Genomic DNA, 25,513 nt, shown 5'->3' on the forward strand with positions numbered 1-25,513 from the left:
GTCCACCCCCCTCCATTGCACCCTGTCCCCAGCACGTTGTCCTGAGGCGCATTTAGCCTCCTGACTCTACGGGAACTCCTGTGTGCTCTGGCTCCTGCATTGGCTCCGGGCTTGGCTGAGGCCAGGACCCCTCAGATCCACCACTGTATCCATCTGCCCAGCACAAGGCATGGCCATAGCTGCGGTCAGCGCCTGTTGATACCAAAGTGGCTTGGAGATGCGCTGTCTGCCTTGGCTTTAGGCCCCGCCTGCCTGAGAGGCCACAGGGTCCCCTGGCAGTGTTGGGAGAAGGGGAGAAAGCCGGAGGGAAGCAGGTGCCCCACTGCAGGTTCTCTGCCTCATTTTCCCAGCAGGCAGTTTCCTTCCCAGTACCCTTTAATGTGGTAATTAGGCTTGGAGGCTGGGGCTTCGATTCTGTGCCTACACAGGCTCATCTTAATGAATTCTCTAGAGATAGAAAGGGAAATGCTATTTTGTTTGTTTTTCTTAACATTATGGCAGAGACATCTGGGAAGCAGACAAGATCTCCAAGGGCTCTGGGGGATGTCCCTAGTTGCCCCCTAGTTACTACTCCCAACCACCCCCACAAACATCCTGCCCATCAGCCGGTCCAGCCCGGCAGAGCCCCCGCCACCCCACCTCCATCCGCTGAGGTGCCCAGACCAATCACCCCTCCCTCCTTCCCATCCTTCCCGTGTGCCTCTGGCTGTCTCCTGTCCCCTCCCTCCCTCACTCCTGACTTCAGATGTTTGTCAAGTGCTCACTTGTTTGGAGGGACAGTAGGAGAAAATGACCTGGCTGCAGAGTCTGGCCCTGCCCTCAGCCCTGCATGGAGAGCACAGGGGGTTCGGCCTCATCTGGGTAGCGGTCAGCAAGTCCTCCCTCAGCCTGGGATTGAACGTGCCTGCGTCCCTGAGGGGCTGGCATGAGGACCCGTCCATGCAGAGCTGGGCGTCCCTGTTAGACCTCTCGGGGGTCCTGTCCACCTGGCAGGCCCTGGGGAGATGCCACCTGGTCAACCTGTGGAGCCCTGGAGAGCAGATCTTCGGCTGCCCCCTGCCTGGCCCTCCCTTCTACACACATCTTGTTCTCCTCTTGGCACGTGCATTCCCAACCTCTCGCCACTCCGCCCACCACCCCATCTAAATCCACTCCACAATTCTATTGTATAAACCACCAAGTAGGAAATTGCTTTCAAAATTTGCTATAGAAGACACCTTGTGGCACCTGCACAGTGATGAGACTTGACCCCCTGTGTGTGCCAGGCCCCCTCCCCCCCTCCCCTCCTGTAGGCCTGGTCCTTGGGCCCCCTGCTAGGAGTGGGAAGGGAGGATTTGGAAGCAGCACTCTTATGCGGTCCCTCATGGGTCCCCTATCTTGGCTACACCTTAATATTACCTCCTGGGGATCTGGCTGGGAGATCCACAGGCCCGCTCAGACATTAGCATTTTAAAAATCTCAGCGATGATTGAGATAAACTTAGAGCCAAAGCTGAAACCATTGGCCATTCCTGGACCATCCACCACAGCACAAGTTAGGAGAGCAGCCAAATGGGCTGCGCCCAGGAGAGTGCCCCGCCCAGCTGCTGCCGGGGTGGGGGAGCATTTCTGATGCCCCTGGGGCTATGCCCGCACTGGGCACTTCCAGGTCCTGCTGTGCAGCCAGGTTCCTAACAGGCCACCATCTGGCCTGGGGTTGGGGAGCCCTGCACTAGGGCCCTGCCAGTCATCCAAGTGCTCCCTGTAAAGCATTTACCTGGTCCAGGACAGAGGGCAGACTGGCCTTCGCTTTGACATCCTTTCCTTCGTCCACCCCTCTGCCTTTCTCTCCCTCTCTTTTGATGAGTGTGTATATATATACAAGTTAGGCGTGTGGTCACCTAGTACAGAAAGCTGACTAACAGTGGCTTAAACAAAGGAAGGTTTGGTTTCCCAGGTGCAAGAAGTCATGGTGAGACCCGAGGTGGCACAACTATGCAGTGATGCCGTCAGACGCCAGGCCCTTGCTCTCATTCTGTTCCGCCTTCTGCCGTGTGGGTTCCTGTCCCCACGCAGGCTGGCTGTCCCTGCTGCAGATAGCACCTCTGCATCCAAGGCAGAAAAAGAAAGCAAGAGCCTCCCTAGAATACCCTCTCCCTCCAGCAGCGGCTTATGTCTTATTGGCCAGGATTGAGTCACACCATCATCCTTAGCCTCTAAAGAGCCTGGGAAAGCAGAAGTTTGCTTTCATGGTCTTTAGTCTCTAAGCAAGTGAGGTAGTAAGAGATTGCCAATGGATAATGACTGAGTTGGATAACGGGTGAGTCCCCCAGTAGCACCTGCTACATTTCATAAGTTAAATGGACCCATGTTACAATTCTCTGCCCCATATTTTAGTAATCCTACTCAGGTAGCTCTTAGACAACCTCAAAAGACCACCACCTGGAGCATCTTTTGCCCTGATTGTTAAGGACAAGTCTTGTGTACTTGGATCCATAGGTGACCCTACAGGAGACCTCTCTTGGAGTTTCAGGCCACACACCCATGGGTATCTGGCTTTTGAAGGGATTTTGATGATATTTCACCCCTTATTTAAAGTTGGAAGGTGTATATCATTTGGTTGATGTTTCAGACCACAGTCAGGAAATAAAAGGGCACTCACTAAGTATTTAATTGGGAGTTGATTAGCATAAGCCACTCTTCACTAAGAGGAAAGTGGCCACCAGGACGGAATGGATCTGAAAGAACCTGGGTCCCTTCACTGCAGCCTCAGGAGCTCGCCTCTCCTCCCCCAGAGCACCTAGCCGCTGGCCAGGACAGCCCCTGCCTGTCATGTTTGCAGAGGCCACTGTTTCTACCCCCAGCACCTACTTGCCAGTCTGAATCCTTAAGTGTTGCCACCCTCATTTGCATGCTGATTTTCATGACTTTACACTGCTACCTTCATCTAATGGTTGGTGGTGTGGAACACAAACATCAGCTTCTTTGTCAAGGGCCTGTCAGGCCCAGCTACATTCTGGGATGCTTCCGCAGCCATGGACCAAGGCCTGGCCAAGACTAAAGGAAGACACACATACACTCCTTTTAATGATTTCTCTTCCTGAGAAGAGAGTCTTGAGTCAATTTATGCAAATTACCATGCAAATTTCCACTGCAGACTTTATTACTGTGTCTTGTCAGAATGTGGATGCAAAATGTATTTCATAATAAACGCACATAACGAAGAAGATTTCAACAAGTGCCTCAGGGAACATCTTTCCTTGGGGATCTGCTAGGCCAATGAAAGCTTTTGTGCAAACGGAGGCATGAAATGTAGTAGTCTACACTGTGTGTCTGAGCCCCTGTTGACACTGCTGAATGCCACCTTCAGAAGATAAATGTGGCTGTGGCTATGAAATCTGTGCTTGCTGAGTTCCTCATGTTTTGTATAAAATGAAGTACCTGCCATTTTCCATTAGCAGTGCATTTGCAAGCAAAAGGAATAAGTAAGCATTGCCAGGTTTGGGGCAATCTAATCAGAGCAGGGTATAGGCCAGCCTCCTCAGAGGGGCATCAGGGAATACAGGGGCTCATGCAGCCAAACTGAGGGGAGCAGGGGAGGACCGTGGGGATGACGGACTGGCAGGGGAGGCCTCATAGTCAAGCCTGCTGCTCATGTTGTCTTGATCCTCTTTACATCCCTGTGGCATGGTTACCAGCAAGAACAATTTACTCCTTATTTAATACGTGTAAATGAAGTACAAAGAATGAATGTTTCAATCAAGACTCCAGGGCAAGCTAGAAGTGGAGCGTCTCCTTTAGAACTCACATCTTTGAGAGTCGGTCTTTCCTGAAGCTCTGGGAACACGAGGATGCTGATAAGAATTATAAGCACACCTCCAGTCAAGATGGTGGCATGGGTAAACACTGTGCTTGCCTCCTTGCACAACCACATCAAAATTACAACTGAACTATGAAATAACCATCATTCAGAACTGTCAGAAATCAAGCTGAATGGAAGTCCTAAAACTACAAAATTAAAGAAGAAACCACACCAAGACTGGTAGGAGGGACCGAGATGTGGAGTGGGCTGGTTCCACACCCATGTGCAGCAGATATAAATGGGGAGGAGTATCTCAGGAGTGTGAGGGGTCCAAGCCCCACACCAGGACCCCCAGATCAAGGTTCCAGTGCCAGGACACAAGTCCCCTTAACTTCTGGCTGTAAAAACCAGCAGGGATTGAGGTTGTGGAAGACAGAAACTTCTGGATTCCCAGGCAGGTCCTCTTAAAGGGACCATGCACAGACTTATTCAGATTCACTTCCTCTGAGCTTCAACACAAGGGAAGCAGATTGAAAGGCACCAGAGACAAAGAGGAGGAACTGAATTGTCTGGCATCAGGGCAAGACCTGGGGGGTAGCTTTCTCCCAGGAAGGAGTGCTGGCAGAGGCCATTGTTCCTTTTCTGAGCTTTCCCCACAGAGACCCACAGAGCCAGCAGGCAGGTGCCATATCTGAGACTCCATCAACCTGACTCACACTATTTGTCCCACCCTGGTAATTTCCTGAGGCCTTACCCCACCCAATTTTCTGGCCCACCCAAGCTGTTTCTAGTACCTTTTCCATATGAGTGGTTCGTCTTGGTCTGTGTTTCAAATTTTCCTAAATCCTCTCGAACAATCAGCAACTGACTTAAACAAGCCCCATACCTCTCACTAAGTTGCGCTAGGCCTGGCACTAGCAGCAGCCAGCCTTGATTCACAGCTTGGAATCACCTGGGCACTTCCAAGCTCAGCACAAGTAGCAACCATCTGTAGATCACATTGATCTACATTGAAGCTTATGCTATGTGTTCCTGGACAGATGGGTGATGGGTGATCTTGGATGTACCTATAGCAGTCAAGGCTCAACTATAACAAGAGGGTGTACACAGCCCACACAGTAGGTATATCTTGAGTACCCAGCTTGGGTAATAGGGGAGGCTGTGCCACTGGACCCTATAGGACACGATGTACTACATTATGCCATTCTACCAAGCCTGGGAGACATAGCTCTAACCTAATACATAGAAACAAACACAGGGAGGCTGTCAAAATAAGGTGACAAAGAAACATGGCCCAAATGAAAATACAAAACAAAACTCCAGAAAAAGAACTAAACAAAATGGAGAGAAGCCATCCTCTAGATGCAGAATTCAAAACATTGGTTATGAGGATGCTGAATGAATTTAGTGAGAACCTCAACAGCAACAAAAAGATCCAATCAGAAACAAAGGATACACTAATTGAAATAAAGAATAATTTATAGGGAATCAACAGTAGAATGGATGAAGCCAAGAATCGAATCAGTGATTTGTAATATAAGGAAGCAAAAAACAAAAAAACAATATAAGAACTGCAAGAAGAAAAAAACATCCAAAAAATGAGGATAGTGAAAGGAGCCTCTGGGACAATTTCAGGTGTACCAACATTTGTATCATGGGGATGCCAGAAGGAGAAGAGAAAGCAAGAAATTGGAAATCTAATTGAAAAAAACAATGACAACTTTTCCTAACTTGGGTAAGGAAATAGACATACAAGTCCAGGAAGCACAGAGAGTCCAAAACAAGATGAACCCAAAGAGGCCCACACCAAGACACATCATGATTAAAATGCCAAAGGTTAAATACAAAGCAAGCATCTTAAAAGCAGCAAGAGAAAAGCAGTTAGTTCCCTGCAAAGAGCTTCCCAGACAAGAAGAAGCTGAAGGAGTTCACCACCACCAATCCAGCATTATGTGAAATGTTAAAGGGTCTTCTTTCAGAAGAAGAAAAATATGTAAGCCATAAAGTGGCAAAAAATAGTATTAACAATTGAATCTAAAAACTAAAACAAGGACAACAGAAACAGAAACATAGATACAGAGGACGTTTTGATGGTTCCCAAATGGGAGGAAGGCCAGGGGCATGGGCAAAAAAGGTGAAGGGATTAAGAAGTACAAATTAGTTACAGAATAGTCATTGGGATGTAAAGTATAGTATAGGAAATAGAGCAGCTGAAGAACATGTATTTATGACCCATGGACATGGACAGCGGTGTGCGGATTGGATTGCCTGAGCAAGTGGGGGTGGGTTGGTTGGAGGGGAGGCAAAGGGAGAAAATTAGGACAACTGTAATAATATAATAAAATATTTTAAGGAAAGAATTATGCACCAAAGTCCCCAGGGTAGAGAAGCTTGGGAAACTTTGGGTTACATGACATCGTTCCTGTTTCGTGAGTGGAGGACCTCTCAGAGCCTTTATGTGCCACTGTGCTTTATGGCTGTCCACTGGGGGCTGAAGCATGCAGCCTCTCCCAAAAGCACTTAATTACAGTTCATTTGTGTCTTGTACATCACTTCGTGGGGCTGTGTTTTATATAACCAGACTGGGAAACGTTGTTAGAGGGTGGGTTTCTACAGCTGCTTTTGGAAATCCTTCTGTTAGTCGGTCAGTCCTCATTTTTTATATAGAATACCTTCAGGTTGTCTAACTCATGTGATCCATCAAACTTTGAAGGAAGCTCTGATTATCCCCATTTTAGAGATGAGAAGCTTACTGCCAGAGAGGCTGTCTAGGACACTCCCAACCCAATTTTCTTCCAAGCTCACTGCACAGCATTCTGAATCTGCCAAAACACTGGTAGAGGTCACTGTAAACTGACCAGGGTGCTCTGGGCCAAAGACCCCACCCTGGTCCATTTGAGTGGTACACTCAGCTACCTGCTTGCCAGATCCTCTGGGGTGGCCGTGGTCTACCCTGGGAGGCTCTGACAGGGAGCTTAGGTTTGCTGCTGCCAGAAGTCTGTCCCTGCTTCCCCTGGGCTTATGAAGGTGCCTGGTTACCTCAGTCTCTCAGCCTCCTGGCATCACCAAGGCTATGTGAATATCACTCATCTGGGCTTTACCTTCAAGGCAGAAATTACTCCCCCACTGCCCCACACTCAGGGCCACACAGACATAATACACTCAGTCCTGCCCATACACACATACTTCAACATGCAGATAAATTCATAGTTGCATGTACTTGAATATATCTCCACCCATCCATGTGTCTACTCCCACACACTCATATGTACCTTCCCATCAATACACACACACACACACCCCTATGTGACCTGTGTTGACCTTTGAGAGCAGGTGTAGTTCACGGCAGGTCAGGTCATAGGAAATCACCAAGGTTTCTAGGGCTTGTTATAGGAGGATGTGGCCTACCCATGTACCTAGTTGTTCTTTTTGTCTGGTGTCCCCATACTGCTTTTTTGGATAATGTCTATTGATCTGTTTCCGACTTCACTGACTATTTCATCTATCATCACCTATCTGCTTTTAAGACCATCATTAATTTTAAAATTTTAGATACTATATTTTTCAGTTCTAAATTTGCATTTGTTTCTTTATAGTTTATTTTTATTCTTCTTTATATATTTGAGCATAAATATTTTAGCTATTTAAAAATACTTGCTTGCTCTTTTCAACCTCTGGCCCACCTCAAGATTGACCTCCAATCATTGTCTTTTTTTCTTCAATATGGCTTCTACTTCCCATGTCTAGTAATTTTGAGTTATATCCTATACATTGTGATTAAGACTGTGGATTTCTGTTTCTTTGGAAGAGTATTGGTTGGACCCAAATTCTCAATTCTCTTGCCCTGTGATAGGCAGCAACTATACATTCTGTTCAGATTTGTTTGTCTGTTCTGTTTTGAGTCAGGTAGGCTGCTTGGGTCAGTCAGAGATTTGAGCAGCATTTAGATGTAGAATTTGGGGTGCGCTCAGCCTGCAGGTGAGTGCACAGTCACAAAAGCTGCAGCCTCATCCAGGGACGTTCCCTGAAGTGTTGACTCCCCTCCAGATTCAACCCACTTCTGATCACTTTCCAGTGCCTTCAGATACTTGTTTGTTCTGTTTTGTTCACAGTTTATAATAGTAAGAATCTGCAAGAGTTGGTCTGATAGGAATGCTGTCATTACCAAAACCAGAACTCTCCCATTCCCTCTCTCTGGGATTTTCTCACCATGCTTCCTGTCTTGCCCCATCTTCACATGCTGGAACATTAGTATTCACTCAAGGATTTGCACAGTTATTCTGCCTTCCCTCAGGAAATCAAGCAGAAGCAAGGTCCTGCTCCTCCTAGAGCCTGAGCTGTACTAGTCTTTTCCATCTGTCATGGTCCACAGGTCTGTGTGCTCATCTTAGCTCCTCCATAGGTTGGAAGTTCAAGGCTGGATCTTGAACTCTGATATTAACCATGAGGAAGGGCATTTCAAGGGAAGGATCAGCTCCTATGGACAGGGACCAGGGCTTGTTCTGTTCTGTATTTAACACATAGTAAGCATTTGAGAATGAGTAAGTGAATGAGTGTTAATTACTGTTTTCTGGAAAGGAGCTGCCCAGGGTATGACCACCTTCTCCCTGCAGATGTGGCCTGTCTGGGAAAAGTGGACTCCTGCCAGCAGTCGGCAGTCCTGTGGGACCATCTGCTTGTGCCTTGTGTCTGGAAATAGGGATAACGCCAAGGAGCTAGAAATTTTCTGGTAACCAAAGCCCAGCCAAGGCCATCATAAAATGTCTTGTTTTTGTTCTGTCCTTAGAGAGCTGGTTCTTCTTCTTGTTGTTGTTAAAATGCAAATGAACCTGCTCTCAAGTGGACTCTGCTGAGTTGTTATGGCTAATGATCATAAGATTCTGGCAATAGGGAGCCAGACAGGATGTGACCTCCCTGCAAACTCAGTGACAGCTTCAAGACCACAGTGACAGCTTCAGAAATGAAAGGATTCTAGGAAGCTGAAGAATCATGAGCAGGGTCTGTGCAACCAGGGAGACAAGGGTCATACTCTGCTGCTGCCACCACCACTTGTGGGACTTTGGTCCTGTGTGAGCCTTGGTTTCTTCACTCATGAATAGCATCTTCTGCATGCATGAGCATCTCTTTGTCACCTGGGGCAGGACACCTGCCCCTCCTCCTGGGCGCCATGGCTTTCCCAGGCTGATTGCAGCTCAAGCACAAAGGCCAGGCTGTGGTTCTTATCTGTGGGCTTGTCTGGGATTCTGATTCCCAGACTGACACCCCAGAGATTGTGCTTCTGTCCATCTGGGTGGCAGGAACTTGCATTTTGCAAGTTCCTGATGTGATCCTGAAGCAACCAGTCCACGCACTGCATATTGGGAATCACTGGCCATGGGAGGGATCTTTACAGGTTAGTAGGGAAACTGTTAAATGAGGGTCCCCGAAACCAACCTGAGAGCTCAGAAAATTACTTGTGGAGGAGCAGAATCTCAAACTCTGAATAGGCACTGACGATGTGAAAGCACTTCTGGGGAGGGAACAGCATCATAAGAGGCACAGAAACACAGGGTGGCTTACGTGTGTGGATTCCTGGCCAGAGTGTGATTACTAATGTAGTGTAAGCTGGGCATGGTGGGCACGAGGCATAGGAAGTGAGGGGCAGGCCCCAAGCAGCTTTGGAGGCCACGCCGAGGTGTTTGGAGTGTTTTCTAGGAGCAGGCAGGAGTGCTAGGGCCAAATTAATGGCTTAGAAAGATAACCCTGGTGCTGTATGAAATAAAGGGAGAGTCGGAGGGCAGAGAGATCAGTCAGGAGGCTGTTTAGGTTATTCAGGTAAAGGAGGCTGGAGGTCTGAACTGGGGCAGTGGTGCTGGGGATGGAGAAAAGTGGACAGGCGAAAAGTAATGTGCTCAGTGATACCTTTGACGTGAGGAGTGGACAAGAGAGCAAGTGACGAGGAGGAACATGGGAGGGCTCCCAGAGGCTTGGGCACTGAGCATGGTGGAGGTGCATTCACAGAGATGGGAAAACCAGAAGCAAGTTTGGAGGGAGAAAGTGGGCTCTGGGTGGAATGTATATGTTTAGGGAGATGTGTAGAAAGCGGCTGGTTACCTGGATCTGGGGCTCAGGACTGAGGGAGGCCTGGGCATAGATTGGGAATCCATCCGCATGTCCTATTTGAAGGTGTGAGAGCAAATGTGGTCCCCTGACACAGAACAATAGGGAACACTAACATTTTAGGGACAGAGGAAGAAAGAGGATCCTACAAAGGACCACTACGAAACAGCAGTTCGGGAGGCAGGGAAGCCAGAAACAAGTAGTGTCGTGAAAAGCGAGGGAAGAATGCCAAGGAGGAGGGTTGGTCAGCAGGCTCAAGTGCATGGAGTCTGGTCTACAGTGTCCTTACCACTGGCAGGTGAAATACCCTCTGGCAGCCATAGCAAGAGCAGCTTCCTTGGGCAGGAAGTAGAAACCAGGCTGCCCGATTTAAGCAATAGGTGGGAGGGGAAAGGATGGAGCCTGTGGATTTAGGGTCCTTTTCCAAGAAGCATACCATTTGGAGAGAGGTGAGAGACTGGCAGATAGCTAGAGAGCCACTTAGTGACAGGAAGGGTTGTTTTTAAAGATGTGAGAATTTTAATAAATTTTTTTAACAAAAGGAAAGAATCAGTACAGAATGAGAGGTGGAAGAGAGTGAAAGAAATGGAGGTGGCTGAGAGAGAGCACCCAGGGAAAGAGGACCAGGGCAAGGAGGACCCCAAGGAGGGGCTGGCTTTGAACAGGAGAGGTGCCCAGAGCCCAGCCAGATGTGGTGATGGGGCTGAGTGCATGGAGACAACTCTAGCAAATGCCTTTTAAGTCCTGGCTCTTCCATTTCCAGCTGTTGACACTAGACAAGGAACTTAGCATGTCTTGTACTGTTTTCTTACCAGTGACATGCGAATACTAATGAATATAACCCATAACAGGTTATCAGGATTAAATAATGCATGAAAAGCACTCAGCACAATAGCTGGTTAATGATAAATACACACATATTTGGTCATCGTTGTAGTGGTTATCGTTGTTATATTAGAGCATAAAACCAAGGAACTGGAGTGGTTTGCACCTCCTGTTGCAAAGTAGGCTTGTGGGCATCTTCTGAGAGTGGCTTGTGCTGAGGGTGTAGCAGGGGCAAAGCACAGGGGAGGATGTTGGGAGCTGTTGCTGATGACGGACCAGAGCAGGTGGGGATCGGGGACAAGTCACGTGGTTTTATACTTATCCATAGTTACCACTTCTGGTGCTCTTGCATCCCTTCTTTAAAGATTCAAACCTCTGTCTGTAAGATTTTTCTTCAGCCTAGAGCGTGTCCTGTCACGAGGGCCCACTGGCTGCACATGAGCACAGCTTTCCCTCAGCTGGAACCGTTCTTGTTTTGTCTCCATTGCTGAAGGACAGTTTCACTGGCTACATAACGCCAGGTTGACATGATGGTGGTTGTTTCTTTTGGAATTTTCAGGATTTGTCCTTCTTTCCCGCACTGTTCTGGTGAGAAATCAACTGCCATTCTTGTCGTTGTCTCCCGTGTATCCTGTGTTTCCCATTTCTGGTGGTTAGGAAGCCTTTGCCTTTGTCTTTGTTTTTTAGCACTTGAACTATGATATGCTTCGGTGTGGTTTTCTTTGTATGTGTCCTGTTTTAGGTTCACCGAGCTACTCAGAACTACGGGCGGGTGTTTCTGATTAAATTGGGAAAATCTCTGACCATTATTTTTTCAAAAAAATTTTTTTGCTGGTTTTGTTTCTGTTCTGTCTGTGAGAGCCTAATTGCGCGTGGTTGCGTGCATATCAGGTCAGTTGGCATCGTCCTGGAAGTGCCCGATCCTGTGTTCGTTTTATTGCATCTTTTTCCTCTCTGTTCTTCAGTTTGCACGGTTTCTTTTGGCCTCTCTTCAAGTTCACTGACCTTTCTTCTGCAGTGTCCTAGTTGCTACTATTTAAATCCAATGTGTTTATATTTTAGGTCTAGTACCATTTAGTATTAAAATTTCTGTTTTTTCTTTTAGCATTTTCTTATATTGCTTGAAATGAACCCACCATATTCATCTTTTCCTTTGTATTCCGACATTTATATCAGTTATTTTAAAGTCCTTTCTGCTAACCCAATATCTGGGTCATTCTCTTGAGTTGTTCTCTTGATTATGGCTCGAGTTTCCTGCTTCTTTACAGGTCTAATCCTTTTTTATTGTATAGGGGATGTTGTGAATAAAATACATTGTAGTGATTCTTGGATTCTCTTACCTTCCTCTGAAGGGTGTTGAGTTTTATTTTAATAGGCAACTAAATTATGGGCAGGTAATTTGGGGGGAAGGGTTACTTACTATATTGAGACATTAAGGTGGGGTCTCTCTGGGTTTTTCCCTTAGTCCTCTCATGTCCTGAGATGACCGTCATTCTTCCAAAACTGGCCCTTCTGCCCTTGTTCCTGGGGAAGCCTTTTCACCTCACTCTCTCATCTCCTTCCCTTTTATGTCGCTCCCTAAAAACCCTGTCTCCACCCCCTCCCCTCCCACCTACTGCTTAAATCGGGCAGCCTGGTTTCTACTTCCTGCCCAAGGAAGCTGCTCTTGCTATGGCTGCCAGAGGGTATTTCACCTGCCAGTGGTAAGGACACTGTAGACCAGACTCCATGCACTTGAGCCTGCTGACCAACCCTCCTCCTTGGCATTCTTCCCTCGCTTTTCACGACACTACTTGTTTCTGGCTTCTCTGCCTCCCAAACATCCTGATTTAGTTCAAGCTCACTTCCTCTGAGAGGGGCAAGAAGGCTCACTGTTGAGAGAGTGGGGACCAGGGACAGCAAAGCAGAACCCACCCGGCACCTGGCATGGGTGTCCCGCATTTTTCTGGCTATCACTGCCTGGATCACTGAGCTTTTGCCCTTTTGTCTGAGACCTTTTCATTTTGACCTTTTCTGTGTTTTTCTCTAACAGGCAACCATTGGAATTGACTTCTTGTCAAAAACCATGTACTTGGAAGACCGTACGGTGAGCACCTGACTTCAGAACCGGGAGGACAGGACAGGGAGGGTTCTTTTGGGTTTCTCCCCTGGACCTTCAGCTGGGCACCACGGAGGGCCCATGCTTGCTCCCAAGCTGGCAGTGCCAGCATCCCTGCACCAAGACCCCCCCATGGCCCCCATGGCCACCACGAGGACCTCGACGCCCCACTGATCCCTTGCCCTGCCTTCCACAGGTGCGACTGCAGCTCTGGGACACGGCAGGCCAGGAGAGGTTCCGCAGCCTGATCCCCAGCTACATCCGGGACTCCACGGTGGCCGTCGTGGTGTACGACATCACAAGTGAGTGTGGTCCTGGGTGCCAGGGGAGGGTGGCTCCCAGGGGCTCCAGGGCCCAAGGGGAGCCCCAACAGGCTGCAGCCTCTGTGTGTGTGCACACACACACACTTGTCCTCTGAGTGCAGGAAGGCGGGCGCTCGGGGGTCAGGGGTGAGTGCCTTGGAACACCAGCATGTCTTTCCCCTTCCCCTCCCTCCTGCAGCAGCCATGGGTGCACAGGCCGGCCTGCTCAGAGTGGGGACCTGTGTGTGGAGGTGAGCAGAGATGCTCTCGGGGCTGGCCCTGCTTCCAGCCACTCTGGGCCCTCCCTGGCCCTGGCTGCCAGAAAGTCCTGTACAGGGCATCTTCTGTGTGCTTGTGGTGTGAAGGTGGGAGAAGACACTGGTCCCTGGGCTGGCTGGGCCCACTGGCTGTGGCTTTGTCAGCTGGCATCCCTGTTCCTCACAGGGCCCCCTGGGAGGCGAGGCTGAGTGGGTCCGGGTGAGCTCTGGTGGCTTCACTTCTCACACATCATGGCTCTCTAGCCAAAGCAGCCATCCTTGAGAGTGACTGCACAGCCCTGAGGGAGGCTCATGGGGTGGGGTGCAGGGGAGACCAGGGGGCAGGCCCTGGAGCAGGGCCCCACTGCCCAGGCAGATGTAATAGAACACAGCTGGTAAGCCCTTGGGCTGTGGTCATGCCCGTGGTGGGAGGACACCCAGGGCACTGCCCCAGCCTGCTGCCCCTGGCCCTCCCCACCCCTTTGTTCTGCCCCCTCCCTGACCGCGGGCTTCCTGCCCATCTGACCACATACATGTGGGGGCTGGGGTCATGTGACCTGACACAGGGCAGAAGAGAGCTCAGGCTGCGGAAACAGGCTGCCTCCCCTCCCCTGGGTGTGTGGGCTGCTGAGCGGGGCCATCGCCCTTCGATGATAGGTCGATGCTCCTCTTCAAGGTCGTGCATATCTTCTGGCTGAGGAGAGAGCTGCTTGCTTGAAAGTCGCCTTGCCTTTCCTGGCTTCTGTCTGCCTTGGGGCCGCCTTTACCCTGTTCTTACTTGGAGACCTGAGGGCTCTTTTTGGAAAACCCTCTGTCCTTTCTGGAGTGCTCCAGAGTTCCCCCTGGTGACAGCTGGCTCTGTATGGCTCTCTCCCCTAGGGGCTGCTGTGCCCCACCCCCTTCCACAATTTTTAAGCATGGTCAAGTCCAGGGCTCCATTTTTCATTCTGCCCTGAGCCCCAACATGACATCTGACTCTTAAATGGGTCCCTAAAGCCATCGGTCCATGTAGCAACTCATAACACTGTGACATTTCAGATGGGTTGACTTCTCCCCCACCCCCAGAGGATGGCTTAGCACCCCCAGAGGATGGCTTAGCAATGCAAGTAGCTGGAGCAGCTGCTCCGCAAGCACACATGGGCCCTCTGTGGAAGGCTCAGACCCCCTGGGCTATGTGGCCCGTGCTCCAGCCCCTCCCGGGCGTCTGAGGCTGCATGCTCCCTCCTCTCCCTTCCCACCTCTGTCCTCTCCCGCCGCGAGCTGCATCTCACTCCTAGTGCTACCCCACTTTCCTCCTCCAGACCTCAACTCCTTCCAGCAGACCTCCAAGTGGATCGATGATGTCAGGACGGAGAGGGGCAGCGATGTTATCATCATGCTGGTGGGCAACAAGACGGACCTGGCCGACAAGAGGTGGGTGCAGAGTCCGGCACGCTGGGCCCCCCACATGCCTTTGCACCTCCTCCTGGACATGGAGTTCTGGGGTGCATGGGTAGTGGGCACCCCCTCTGTCTCACCTGTCCCATGCCTCTGGGAAAGGTCCCATCAGGTTGCTGGAGGCTCTGAAAGCCTGTGGCAGACCCCTGCCCGTGTCATCTCTGAGGCCCCACCTTGCACTGCCCGCAGGGGCAGGACAGGGACCCCTGTGTGTGGTCTGTGGGCCAGCCCCGCAGTGCGTGGTCCGGGGCCTGGCCACACCCAACGCAGCTGCAGGCACAGCAGTCCCTTGGGCTCCTACTGACCTCTGCTTGGGCTTTGGGTGTCTGCCCCCAGGAGATGCCCACACCAGCATGGGTGGGGGTGTGAAGGTCTGGGTCCCAGGTGTCAACCTCAGAATTCCTGATCTGGCATTGTGTCTAGGTCTGGCACTTTCTATGAAGAGGCTGCTCCAGGGCACAGGGCTGACTTGGGTGCCACTTACATGCCTTTGTCCCCTTGTCTCAGGGGACCTAACTTGGTTAGATGAAGCAACAGGCCATTGACTGTGGGCTTTCTGAAACATCCTCTGACCGTTTAAGGAGTAACCTGAGTGAGAGCCTCCTTTATTAGAATCCTCTTCTTGAAGTGAAGAAAACGAGGCTCAAAGCCTAGCTCCTTCTCTAAGTAGGTGACCTTGGGGCAGTCACTTCTAACCTCAGTGTTCTCATTTGGAAAATGGGCCTGATGACGTCACCCAGAGAGGCAGTATGTGACTTGAAGCACTTTACAGATGTCGTCCCTGGCGGTGGCAACTGCTGGGGAAGGCAGGTAAGGGACAGCCCCACCCTGTGGCCACAGGGCCTATTCCCACACTGGAAGATGCTGCAGAAGGAGCAGAGAAGGGGCTGCTGTGTCCTGCTGTGCCCTGTATCCCCTTCATCCTGGTTGGCTCCCCGGCCCTGTGGGCAGGCCCCCTTATCTCCGCCTCGCCCAGAGGCTGCTTCTCTGCTGAACTGGTGCCCCCCTCCCCCCACCTGCAGGCAGATAACCATCGAGGAGGGGGAGCAGCGCGCCAAAGAACTAAGCGTCATGTTCATCGAGACCAGTGCGAAGACTGGCTACAACGTGAAGCAGGTAGGACATGCCTGGTGCTGACCTCTGGCCCAGCTTGGCCATGGGGCCCACACTTGGCTTCCAGCATGGTCAGCCCCAGCCTCTGTTCTGCCTCCCCAGTGGGCTAGTGACTGGGCTGGGGCAGCCAACCAGAATGCCCATTGCCCCATCTAATGAGGAGCAAGCTTACCTCCAGAGTTGGTAACACAGGCATGCGAGAAGGAAGGAACACTGGCCCTCGGCGGGTGTCCGAAGGATGTCATCATTAGGCACCCTGCAGTAGCCAACCACATGGCCCCTGTAGCCTTCTGTGAGTGTCCAGTCCCCAACCTCCAGGTGGCTGAAGGAAGCATTGTTTCCCTGGTACCTTACTTGACTAGGGATGGAGGTACAGGGGTTCGTGCCTTGTACTTGGCAAGTGCTGAGTGGTCGGAGGGCCAGGCAGGCTTGGAGACAGGTGCCCAGCCATGGTGCACTGCAACTCTCAGGAGGGGTCAGGCCTGGGCAGCCAGAATTATCAAAGAAGCGTAGAGGGTCCACAAACCCCAAGGAGTTCATGGATATAATCCAGCAGCTCTGTGGCCTTGGGTTGGGAAAACTACAGCTTTATCGGCACTTAGGTCTGACTGCTCTTTAGTGTTGTTACCTTCAGAGATGAACGCAGGCGGCAGGACTGTCACAGCAGCAGCCCCTGTGGCTCTATCACACAGATCACAGCTGTGTTCTTATCACCTTGCGGAGTTACAGTGTCTTGAACTTGACACTCACCACTACTCCAGCATCACAGTGCTTATTAGACACACTGCCATCTCTTGCTGTTTCACAGGTTCATGCGCCATCACCAGTTTATGTCTTAAAGGTTTCAATACTAAATGGTTTCCTTCATGCCGCTGTGTAATTGATGTCACACACTTAGAAGGCGTGTGTAGGTGTCACCAGATTGCCAGAGGGGCCTGTGGTTCACAAAAGGTTAGGAGCCCCTGCCTTCAAGAAGGAGAGGACTTGGAGAGGTGATGAGAGGGTGGGCATCACAGGCAAGGGGCACAGCGTGAGTAAACGTGTGGCAGGAGGGGTGCCTGGGGCATCGGGAGGGGACTCCGAGTGAGGAACGTGGCTTGGCTGGGGCGTCACTTCTGCCCAGCCATGCCCTTTGGTGCCTGGAAAAACTAGACAAGCTGCCCAGGCAGCACTTGGCCTGGGGCCAGTGAAGATTCACCCCCTGTGGACAGTGCCAGCCGCAGGTGGGGAAGATGGCAGAGGAGTGGCCAGAGGCAGCGTGGCAGCCCCAAAGCTCCAGCGCTCAGTGCCCCCCCAGCTGGAGTGGTTGCACTATGGCTCCATTCACTCCCACCTCCTTCCCGGCCTCCTTTGGTGTAGGACTGGGGCTGCGTGGCATAGGAGGAGGGAGCTGCCTGTCCCTGCAGGCATACAAGACACTGGGCTGCTGCTGTTTGCCCCCAAATGGAAAGTCATGGGGAGCCAGGAAGAGAGGGCGGGGAGCCTCTGTACCAGTGATCAGGGTCAGGGAGATGCTGATGCTGCCCTTCCTAGAATGCTCTGGAAGCCACGTAATGGTCTGAGTGGGGTCAGTTGAAACCCTGAGTGGTTCAGAGGAGCCTGCTCGCATTACAGACTCTGGACTCTGACCGTGACCATACCTGCTTCCAGAGACTCACAGAGACCCCAGCACCTGCCCTCTAGCTGCCAGGTTGGCCGTTGGCAGAATCCGTGGCCATTTTGACATTTCTGACAGGCAGAGCAAGGCTGCCAGGAGCAAAGCCATGAAGGAAAGCTCAGGAGGAATGACCCAGGCCCTCTGTACCCTCACCCAATTCTGCCGGCCCCACTCTGGAGCCCTTTCTGCAGCCTAGCCACAGGGTCCCACACCCTGCCAGGCAGACCAGTGGCTTTACCCCCAGACCCTCATTTCCTTTGGCACTGGGTGCTCCCATAGGGCCCTCGCTTGGCCTGGGTGCTCTGATGCAGTTGGGCTCTGGGTGAAACCATGAAGAAGACTCGCCCTGTCCTCAGAGCTCACGCAGAGAAGTTACAAGTGCAGAGCGCACCAAGTTCTACAGTTAGTATTTGTGAGGAGAGGGGCCAGTGTTCAGAATCTTCTGGTGCCTGGTACTTGGGCTTTGTCCTTGCTGCCACCTCCTTGGTTCCGTGTCTGCTAGCAGCTCCCTGACACCCCTACCTCCCGCCCCGGCACACACACCCCACCCGCATTTCTCCCCAGACACACACACACTCACGGAGGCCTCATGTGTGCACATACACGCCACACACACTGAGACACCACACACCCATACCACACACGCCCCTCACAGTATACACATTGCACACCCATACATCCACAAACCCCGCAACTTCACGTTCACACTCCTGTGGTATTCTCTCAGAAGTCTCTCTCTGCTGTGACTGTGTGGCCCTGGCTCCCAGCTGCCTTGATGCCCATGAACTTGCAGGACTCTGTGAGAAGAGTGTCTTTGTCTTAAGAGCAGATGGGAAGTTGGTTCCCCACACCTGGTCTCTATGTGGGCAGTGGGACAGAAGTCCTCCCAAGGGCTCGTCTCCTGGGGTCCAGATCATTATCTGCACTGGGGTAGGTCCCCTTCAGTCAGCACGACCCATGTGCAGCTCTTGGTGGGCCCCTGGCCACCCTGCTGGCTGAGAGGCCTGGTAAGGGCCAACCCTGCGAGAGGTGCTGGCAATGGGGGACAGAGAAGTTGGTGCAGCCCTGACCTCCAGGACACACCCAGGGGGACAGAGTAGAAGCCCAAGCAGACAAGTAGAAGCAAGAGGATGCAGACACAGTGGGAGCAGGAGAGGAAACACAGGAGTGGGGGGTACTCATGCCTCATCTCCCCCCTTTCTCCAGCTCTTCCGACGTGTGGCGTCGGCTTTGCCTGGAATGGAGAATGTGCAGGAGAAAAGCAAAGAAGGGAGTATCCTTTTTCTTTGATGAGTGAGTGGAAGATGTGCTGGAGGAGCCATTTACTCTAGTTACTCACTATTTCAGAGCAGCAGACAAACCCAGGCCTTGCCTCCAGCTCAGGCTTCCCAGCAGGGGAATGTGGTGTTAGGGTGCTGTACAGGGGTGAGGCTGAACCCCAAGGTCTGTAGGACCATCCAGCTCAAACTACTAAGCTCTTACCTCCCAGATGGGTTGGGGGTACCGGAGAGATACGTACAGAGTGATGGTGTGGGGCAGGGCGTGAGAGACAGGGACGCCGCCCTTAGTTACAGTGAACCCTGATCTGCACTCGGGCACAAGTCGCGTCTCCGCGGCGGGGAAGGTTTCTTCTCTACACTCAGATATGGTTTCACTGTGGCTCAGCCTCCTGTATACAGCAGCTCCCCCAGCGCCTGCCGCCTCCACGGCCTGTCCGCATCCTCGGCTCCGCCCCGCACAGCCCCAGGTCTCCCCACTGCCCGTGGGACAGGGTCAGCACGCCATTCACATGGCCTATGCCAAACCACAGGCGACACCCAGAAGCTGAAATGGGGGTTCAGAGAGGTCATCTGATTTGCCCAGTTAGAAAGAAGGCATTTAGTGCCATTTATAGTTTGTTTATACTCTGCCCTGTTGTGAAAAATGTGTGTTTATGTACATGAACACACAAAAACAAGATAGAAATGTGTCATCTGTGTACATGCACGTGTGAGAAAATGAAGGCCCAGGGAAGACAAAGTAGGAAAACAAGGGAAGGAAGAGATAAAGTCAAACTATAAATACATGCCATGACCAAACGGCGAAGAGTGGCAAGGAGGGAGAATGTGGTCTGTGGGAGGAGCATGGCTTTTTGTGGTACAGTTGTCCCTTTCTGTCCGAGGGGGATGGGTTCTAGGTCCCCCAGGGTGCCAAACTCTGTGGATGCTCAAGTCCCTGAAATAAAATGGTGTAGCATTTGCATGTAACCTCCTATACACTTCAAATCATCTCTAGATTACTTATGATACCTAGCACCGTGTAAGTGCTGTATAAGTAGTTGTTAGCTGTATTGTTTAGGGAACAATGACAGGAAATAATGTGCGTGTTCAGTACAGATGCAACTGTTGCAGGCTTAACTACACGTCAGCAACAGCGTAACACTTTTTTCCCAATGTTTTTTAAATGGAGTGTATTGGTGTGACATTGGTTCATCAAATTATATAGGTTTCAGGTGCCCAGTTCTATAATACATCATCTGTATACTGTATTATGTATTCATCACCCCAAGTCAAGTCCGAATGTTTTGGTCCATGATTGGTTGAATCCATGGATGCAGAACCTGTGGCTATGCAGGGCCAACTATACTTAAAGCCAAAAGAATCTCTCCCATAGTCTCAAATAGGGGGCCACAAAAACATCCCTAGGATGCCAGCAACAGCTCCCACAGCAGGCCTTCTTATATCTCCCACCCCTCTCTCCCAGCCCAGTGCAGTCTCCCCCACCCAGGAGTCATGCTGTGCACAGTGGAGGACCTGGTCCTCAGCTGTGATGGGCCTGGCCTGATAGTGTCCAGCCTGCTGACAGCCGAGGGAACAGCCTGTCTGTGCATCTTGAACCCACCCCTCTGGTGGTTCTGATTGGTGCTTCTCCAGCCCACCATCCTCTGGGCACCAATGGAAAGGCTGGAGAAGGGGCTCTGCTGCGGCCCTCCCCCAGGGCTTCTCATGGTGGCATCCTCAGACTCTAAGTGCACTGACTAGAGCTTGAGGGGTCTGTGCGGCTGCAACGAAGTAGGGCGAGGCCCAGGTAGCGTGTGCTTTGAGATGTGGGATCTGCGCCAGGCCTTCAGGCTCTCCACCTCCAGTGCACTTTGGGGTGGGGCTGGGGTCTGAGCTGGGAGCCAGTGTATAGGGCCTGGTCAACAGGAGGGTTTCCGAGAAAGGGGTGAGGGGGTGTGGGAGGGGACCCTAAATCTTCTCTCCCAGGCCAGAGCCTGGGTGTTTGTGGAGGGACAGAGGGGCTGTGCAGGGCAGCTGAGCGCTGCACAGGGAGGGGCGTGAGGCAAGGTGGCAGCTTCTCTGTGCGAGTTGTCTTCCTTAGCCCAGCCCCCTGCAGTGATCGACATCAAGCTGGACAAACCCCAAGAGCCCCCAGCCAGCGAAGGCGGCTGCTCCTGCTAATGCAGCCTGACCTGACGGCTTCCTCCGACACTACTCGCTTGTTGTGTTGCTTCCTATTGGTTAGCTTCCTAAAGGGGGGTGGGAAATGAGCTTAACGAGATGGGAGGATTTTTCTTTTCTCTCTGTCTGTAGGAGTAGGGTGGGGTGGGGAGGGAGGCTGGGCATCAGGGATCACGTCACTCTTAACAGCTGTTACTTAAACAACTATTTTTTGGTTTGGTTGTAATATATTGTACTTTATTAAGATTGCCAAAAACTGTTGAAATTTAAAAAAAAATTTAAATCATGTGTATACAACTTTTTGCCAGATAAAAACGTAGTCATTTTTATTTGAAAGATGTGCTTTTTTGTTTTTGTATATTTGTAAACTTACAGAGAGCCTTTTCCACACACCTCCTCAGTCCTGTCCTCTTTGAACTGTCCATCACCTCTGCCTTCCTCCCACCCCAGCCCAGTCAACTAAAACATTAACCAGGCAATTTAATTAGGCTCCAGTCTGGGGCCATCTGGCCCAGACTAACAAGGCCCCACCAAACAGGTCCTACCTGGTTAAATCAAACACTGATTGAACAAAGCCTGAGGAGGCAGCTCTGACACTGTCCTTCTCCCGTGGCCAGAGGGGCACATCAGGCATGGCCCTGAGCTGACATTAAGGCCTTGGTGGACTGCAGGGAGCCCAGCAGTAGGTCCCATTGCAATGGATTCTGCTTCTCCCTTCCCCTCCCTGAAAAACCTTGAAGGGAGCAGGGGGCACCTGCCACAGGCAACCTTGTGTTCTCTGTGGTCTGCCCAGTGATTGGCAGAGCAAGAGGTCATCGGAAGGAAGGATGGGGTGCTGTTGGCAACTGTGGGCAGTGCTGATGTGGGGGGTTGGTTTACAGACGTGGGGCACCACGTGTACTTCTGAAAATGTTTTAGCCAACTGGCCCAGTGTTCAGTGCACATGTCTGGGTTGAATCTATGGGAAGAGCAAAAAGAAGCTTGTTGTGTGCGCTTGGGGAGGGTTGTTTGCAGAACCACTACCTCAAAGAGGCATGTTCTCAGATCCTCTCAGATCCTGCTAATACTGTTCAGTGCTGCTCTGGGAAAGCTGACTTCTTGATGTGTTTTTGCCCCACTGGCCCAGCGCATTTGAAATCTTTTTGGCTGTTGCGCCCACACTCTGGTCGCCTGAGAGTAAGGCTGCGGTGGGGTCTCCAGAAGGCTGCCTGGAGATAGCCATCTTTGCCATTTTTGACTCATTTCTGAGAAGGGCTAAGTCTGAGGACCTGTAAAATCTCTAAGGGGAGCTCTGTCTTCTTCGTGATGTAATCTGCTTGGCCTGTATTCTGAATAGACCCAGACTCACCAACCCCGAGCCTGCCCAAAGCCAGGCGGAGGACAGCAACTCTGGCCAAAAACAGTGAACTCTGCCCTCCAAGCTGGCTGACTCTTCCTCCAGGCTGCCCTTGGGCATGTCACAGGGGAGCTAAATGACCACCCGGGGTATGATAGGCAGAGAATTCCTCCACAAAGCAGAGCTCAAACAAGTTATTTGCAATGAATTTTGGAACTTCTCAGAAACTAATCCAAAATGGCAGCCAGTACATGCAGTGAAACACGGGCAGGACTCACTGCCGTTTGTCCAGGGGGCCTGCCACACACTTCCTGCTAAGGAGACTGGGTGTCAGAGCTGATCCTTAAAGAGAAATTTGTCTTCAGGTGAAGAAAAGAGGGAGCAGAGTTCCCAGTGAGCTCCTCTCCCTGAAGGCAAAGACCAACGTACAAACGTAATAATCTGTGTCGTGTGTTTTGTTTTTCTATGTGTGTACATAATTATATATAGAGATAGACTTGTGTATACACCTGCCACACACACATTCTCAGAGGTACACGTGCTCAACGTATATTCTTGTTTCTCCTGCTCTCAAGTTGGAACTTGCATTGTGATAACAGTTTTGGAAATTCAAAAGTAATGCAACGTGTTGAAATAAGAAGTACTTAATATTGTCAAAAAACTTGTGATTGTCTTGCCATCAATAAAATAATAACATAGATGTGTTAAATTACAGGCAAAAATAGCCCACAGGACTATGTGCACCATTTCTCCCTCCACACACTTAACTTGCACGGGTGTGCACGCCACATGGCACACCCCCCAGTGGTGCTTGTTGGAAGAACGCTAACTTACCTCGTGAGAGTTTATAGGAGTTGGTGCCACGGCATCCGGCCTGGACGGCAGTGAGGGCCATTGCCTGTGGCATCTGGGACAGCCTCATTTGCAGGGATCTGCACTGGGTCTCAGTGAACGAATGTGCGGTGGATTTTTATTTTCTTGGTACTAAAGAGTAGCTTTTCTTAAAACATTCCTATAAGAAAAATGTAGAAACTCGGTTTCCTCCTCATATGCACTCATGCCCAAGGCACCATGAGCTCTTTATTCTCCCCCAGCCTACAGGAGCAGTCGGGGCACGAGAGTTGTCGTTCGGCTGCTGTGGCCTCCGCGAGCCCGCCTTTCCCGGCCCGTGCACAACATCCCGTTTTGAGTCAGGCTTTCCCCAGCCCTGTGGGCCTCTGCCAGTGAGTGCGGTCGCCTCACCTTGTCTGCATCTTGGTGGTGCCGTCCCGTTCGATGACCCTTCTTTCCTCAGGCCCGATTCGCTCCCCTGATTTCCTGGTGTGTCAGGGCAGCCAGACCTCTTGCGCAGAAGTGCATTGGTTCTTTGGTTCTCATTTTGAGCCGGTGCCATCCCTGTCCTCTTGCTCGTAGGTAGGATCTTGACTCAGAGAGTTAAGGTTCAATAATAAAAAGGTCAGGTTCCCTTGAAGACGTTGGGAAATTGCTGTGGCGTCCCCAGTGACTGTGACGGCTTTGCAGGATCCAGATGGCCTAGCACAAAGCAAAGTGGAGGAATCCTCCCAGGACACGATCTCAAAGACTAGCCCTGACTTGGGAGATGAGCAGGGTCATCTTTAGGCCTGTTTTACTTTGGGAAAGAAAAGCTGTCAGTAAAGCTGCTGTTTTGCCGGTGCTGGAAAATTGAGCATAAGATGGAAAAAAATCACATAGCGCGTTTTTAATGCACACTCACTGGAACGAAAGTGTGATGGAAACACCTTGAATGCCGTGTAGTCCGAGGTGAGCGGCTGTGTAGTCCGAGGTGAGCACGCTTAGCACCAGCTTCTTCTGGTTGGAGGCCTCCCTGCTGTCACTGTCACTGCCCCCTTCCTGTCAGCGTCCCCAAACATTCTGTGCTGTTCCCAGGTCCATGGAGCAATGGCCAGGTCAGTTCAAGTGTCCCAGGAAACAGAAAGGATTGCACTGGTGGTAGCTCAGGATGCAGACACAGCTTGAGGGCAACGTCTCTGTCCTCCTGGTGGCCAGCCAGTGCTGGGAGCCCCTGCCCTCAAGCACCAGGTGTGACAGTAATGGCACCGCTGGCTTCGGTGTCCTTCAGGCAGAGCAGCCTCATTCCTTCACACAGTGGAAGGTAGGTGAGGACGTCAGGATGCGAGAACAGGTGGCTGCAGACTGTGAGGTGTGTCTGAGCCACGTGAGGGGCAGCTAAACAGAAGTGTGTCTGCATCGACCAAGTAGAGTTGTATGCTCACTAGTTTCCAAACTACCTCTTCCCCAAGAATGTGAGGCATTGTCACCTGGCTGCAGCAGTGAGGTGGAGTTCTCATAACCGTTTCACAGGCAGGAAAAGCAAGACAGAAGGGTGGCCTAGTCACCCAGCAAGTCAGAAGCGGTCAGAACCAAGATGTTTCCATCTTCACCCATCACTGGCCTGTGTGTACAACTGTGACTGTGCACTTGCACATGAAGGGCTGCTGTGCACGGTGTCAGACCATCTCTGCTCTGGTTAGGATGTGAGGTTCTGCTCAGCGTGTCTGAGTGAGCCAGGGAAGAACCACCTCCGTTTCAGGCTCCTCCACGGCCAAGGAGGGCCAGCGCCCAGGCCCACTCTGATTGTTGTGAGCACCCACAGACCAGGGCACCCTTTGAATTTGTTTGAATTGAACTGTTTAGGTGTTCCAGACCCGTGTGGGTGACGCAGTGGGGTTTGGACGCTTCCTTCCTGTGGGAAGCCTCCAGACATCGAAGGCCAGTCCTATCACGTGGTGTGTCACCGTCTCCCCTCCCTTTCCCTCACCTGCACCCATGAAGTGACTAGCTGTGGGGAGCACAGAAGGTGGCATTTCCATCTCTTACTGGCTCAGCAGGCACAAATGGCCACATTGACTTTACATAAAACTGTGTAAAATGTGGAAGACTCAGCATGTTGATCAAACAATAAACTGTCCTAATTCTCAACACAAAGCTTCTTGTCTACCATTTCTGTGTGGTGCCATCATATATGGGTGTGGGGAGAGAAGTTCAAGTGCATGCCCCACAAAGACCCTCCTATGTGTATGTATCCACCATGCAAAGCCTTTAGCTTCTTCCTTCTACTCACCTGGGCTCTCCACCATCTCAGAGGGGGCAAAGGTAGAATACACTCATTTTTCCATAATCTCCATTC

The 25,513-nt window shown here is 51.2% G+C and overlaps 1 protein-coding gene across 1 annotated transcript in view; it reads left to right on the top strand.

The window, feature by feature from the left end:
* Positions 1-25,311, top strand: part of RAB6B (RAB6B, member RAS oncogene family) — a 53,461-nt gene extending 28,150 nt beyond the window's left edge. The window contains exons 3-8 of the mRNA XM_037143870.2: positions 12,737-12,790; positions 12,999-13,104; positions 14,663-14,774; positions 15,821-15,914; positions 18,775-18,841; positions 20,944-25,311. Of these exons, the coding sequence (XP_036999765.1) occupies positions 12,737-12,790; positions 12,999-13,104; positions 14,663-14,774; positions 15,821-15,914; positions 18,775-18,841; positions 20,944-21,008 (498 nt within the window). The 3' untranslated portion in view covers positions 21,009-25,311. The remainder of the gene's footprint in view (positions 1-12,736; positions 12,791-12,998; positions 13,105-14,662; positions 14,775-15,820; positions 15,915-18,774; positions 18,842-20,943) is intronic.
* Positions 25,312-25,513: the final 202 nt, after the last annotated feature.

Source organism: Artibeus jamaicensis, unplaced genomic scaffold (genome assembly GCF_021234435.1).
Source record: "Artibeus jamaicensis isolate MK-2021 breed Jamaican fruit bat unplaced genomic scaffold, CSHL_Jam_final contig_519, whole genome shotgun sequence".
Lineage (NCBI taxonomy): Eukaryota > Metazoa > Chordata > Mammalia > Chiroptera > Phyllostomidae > Artibeus > Artibeus jamaicensis.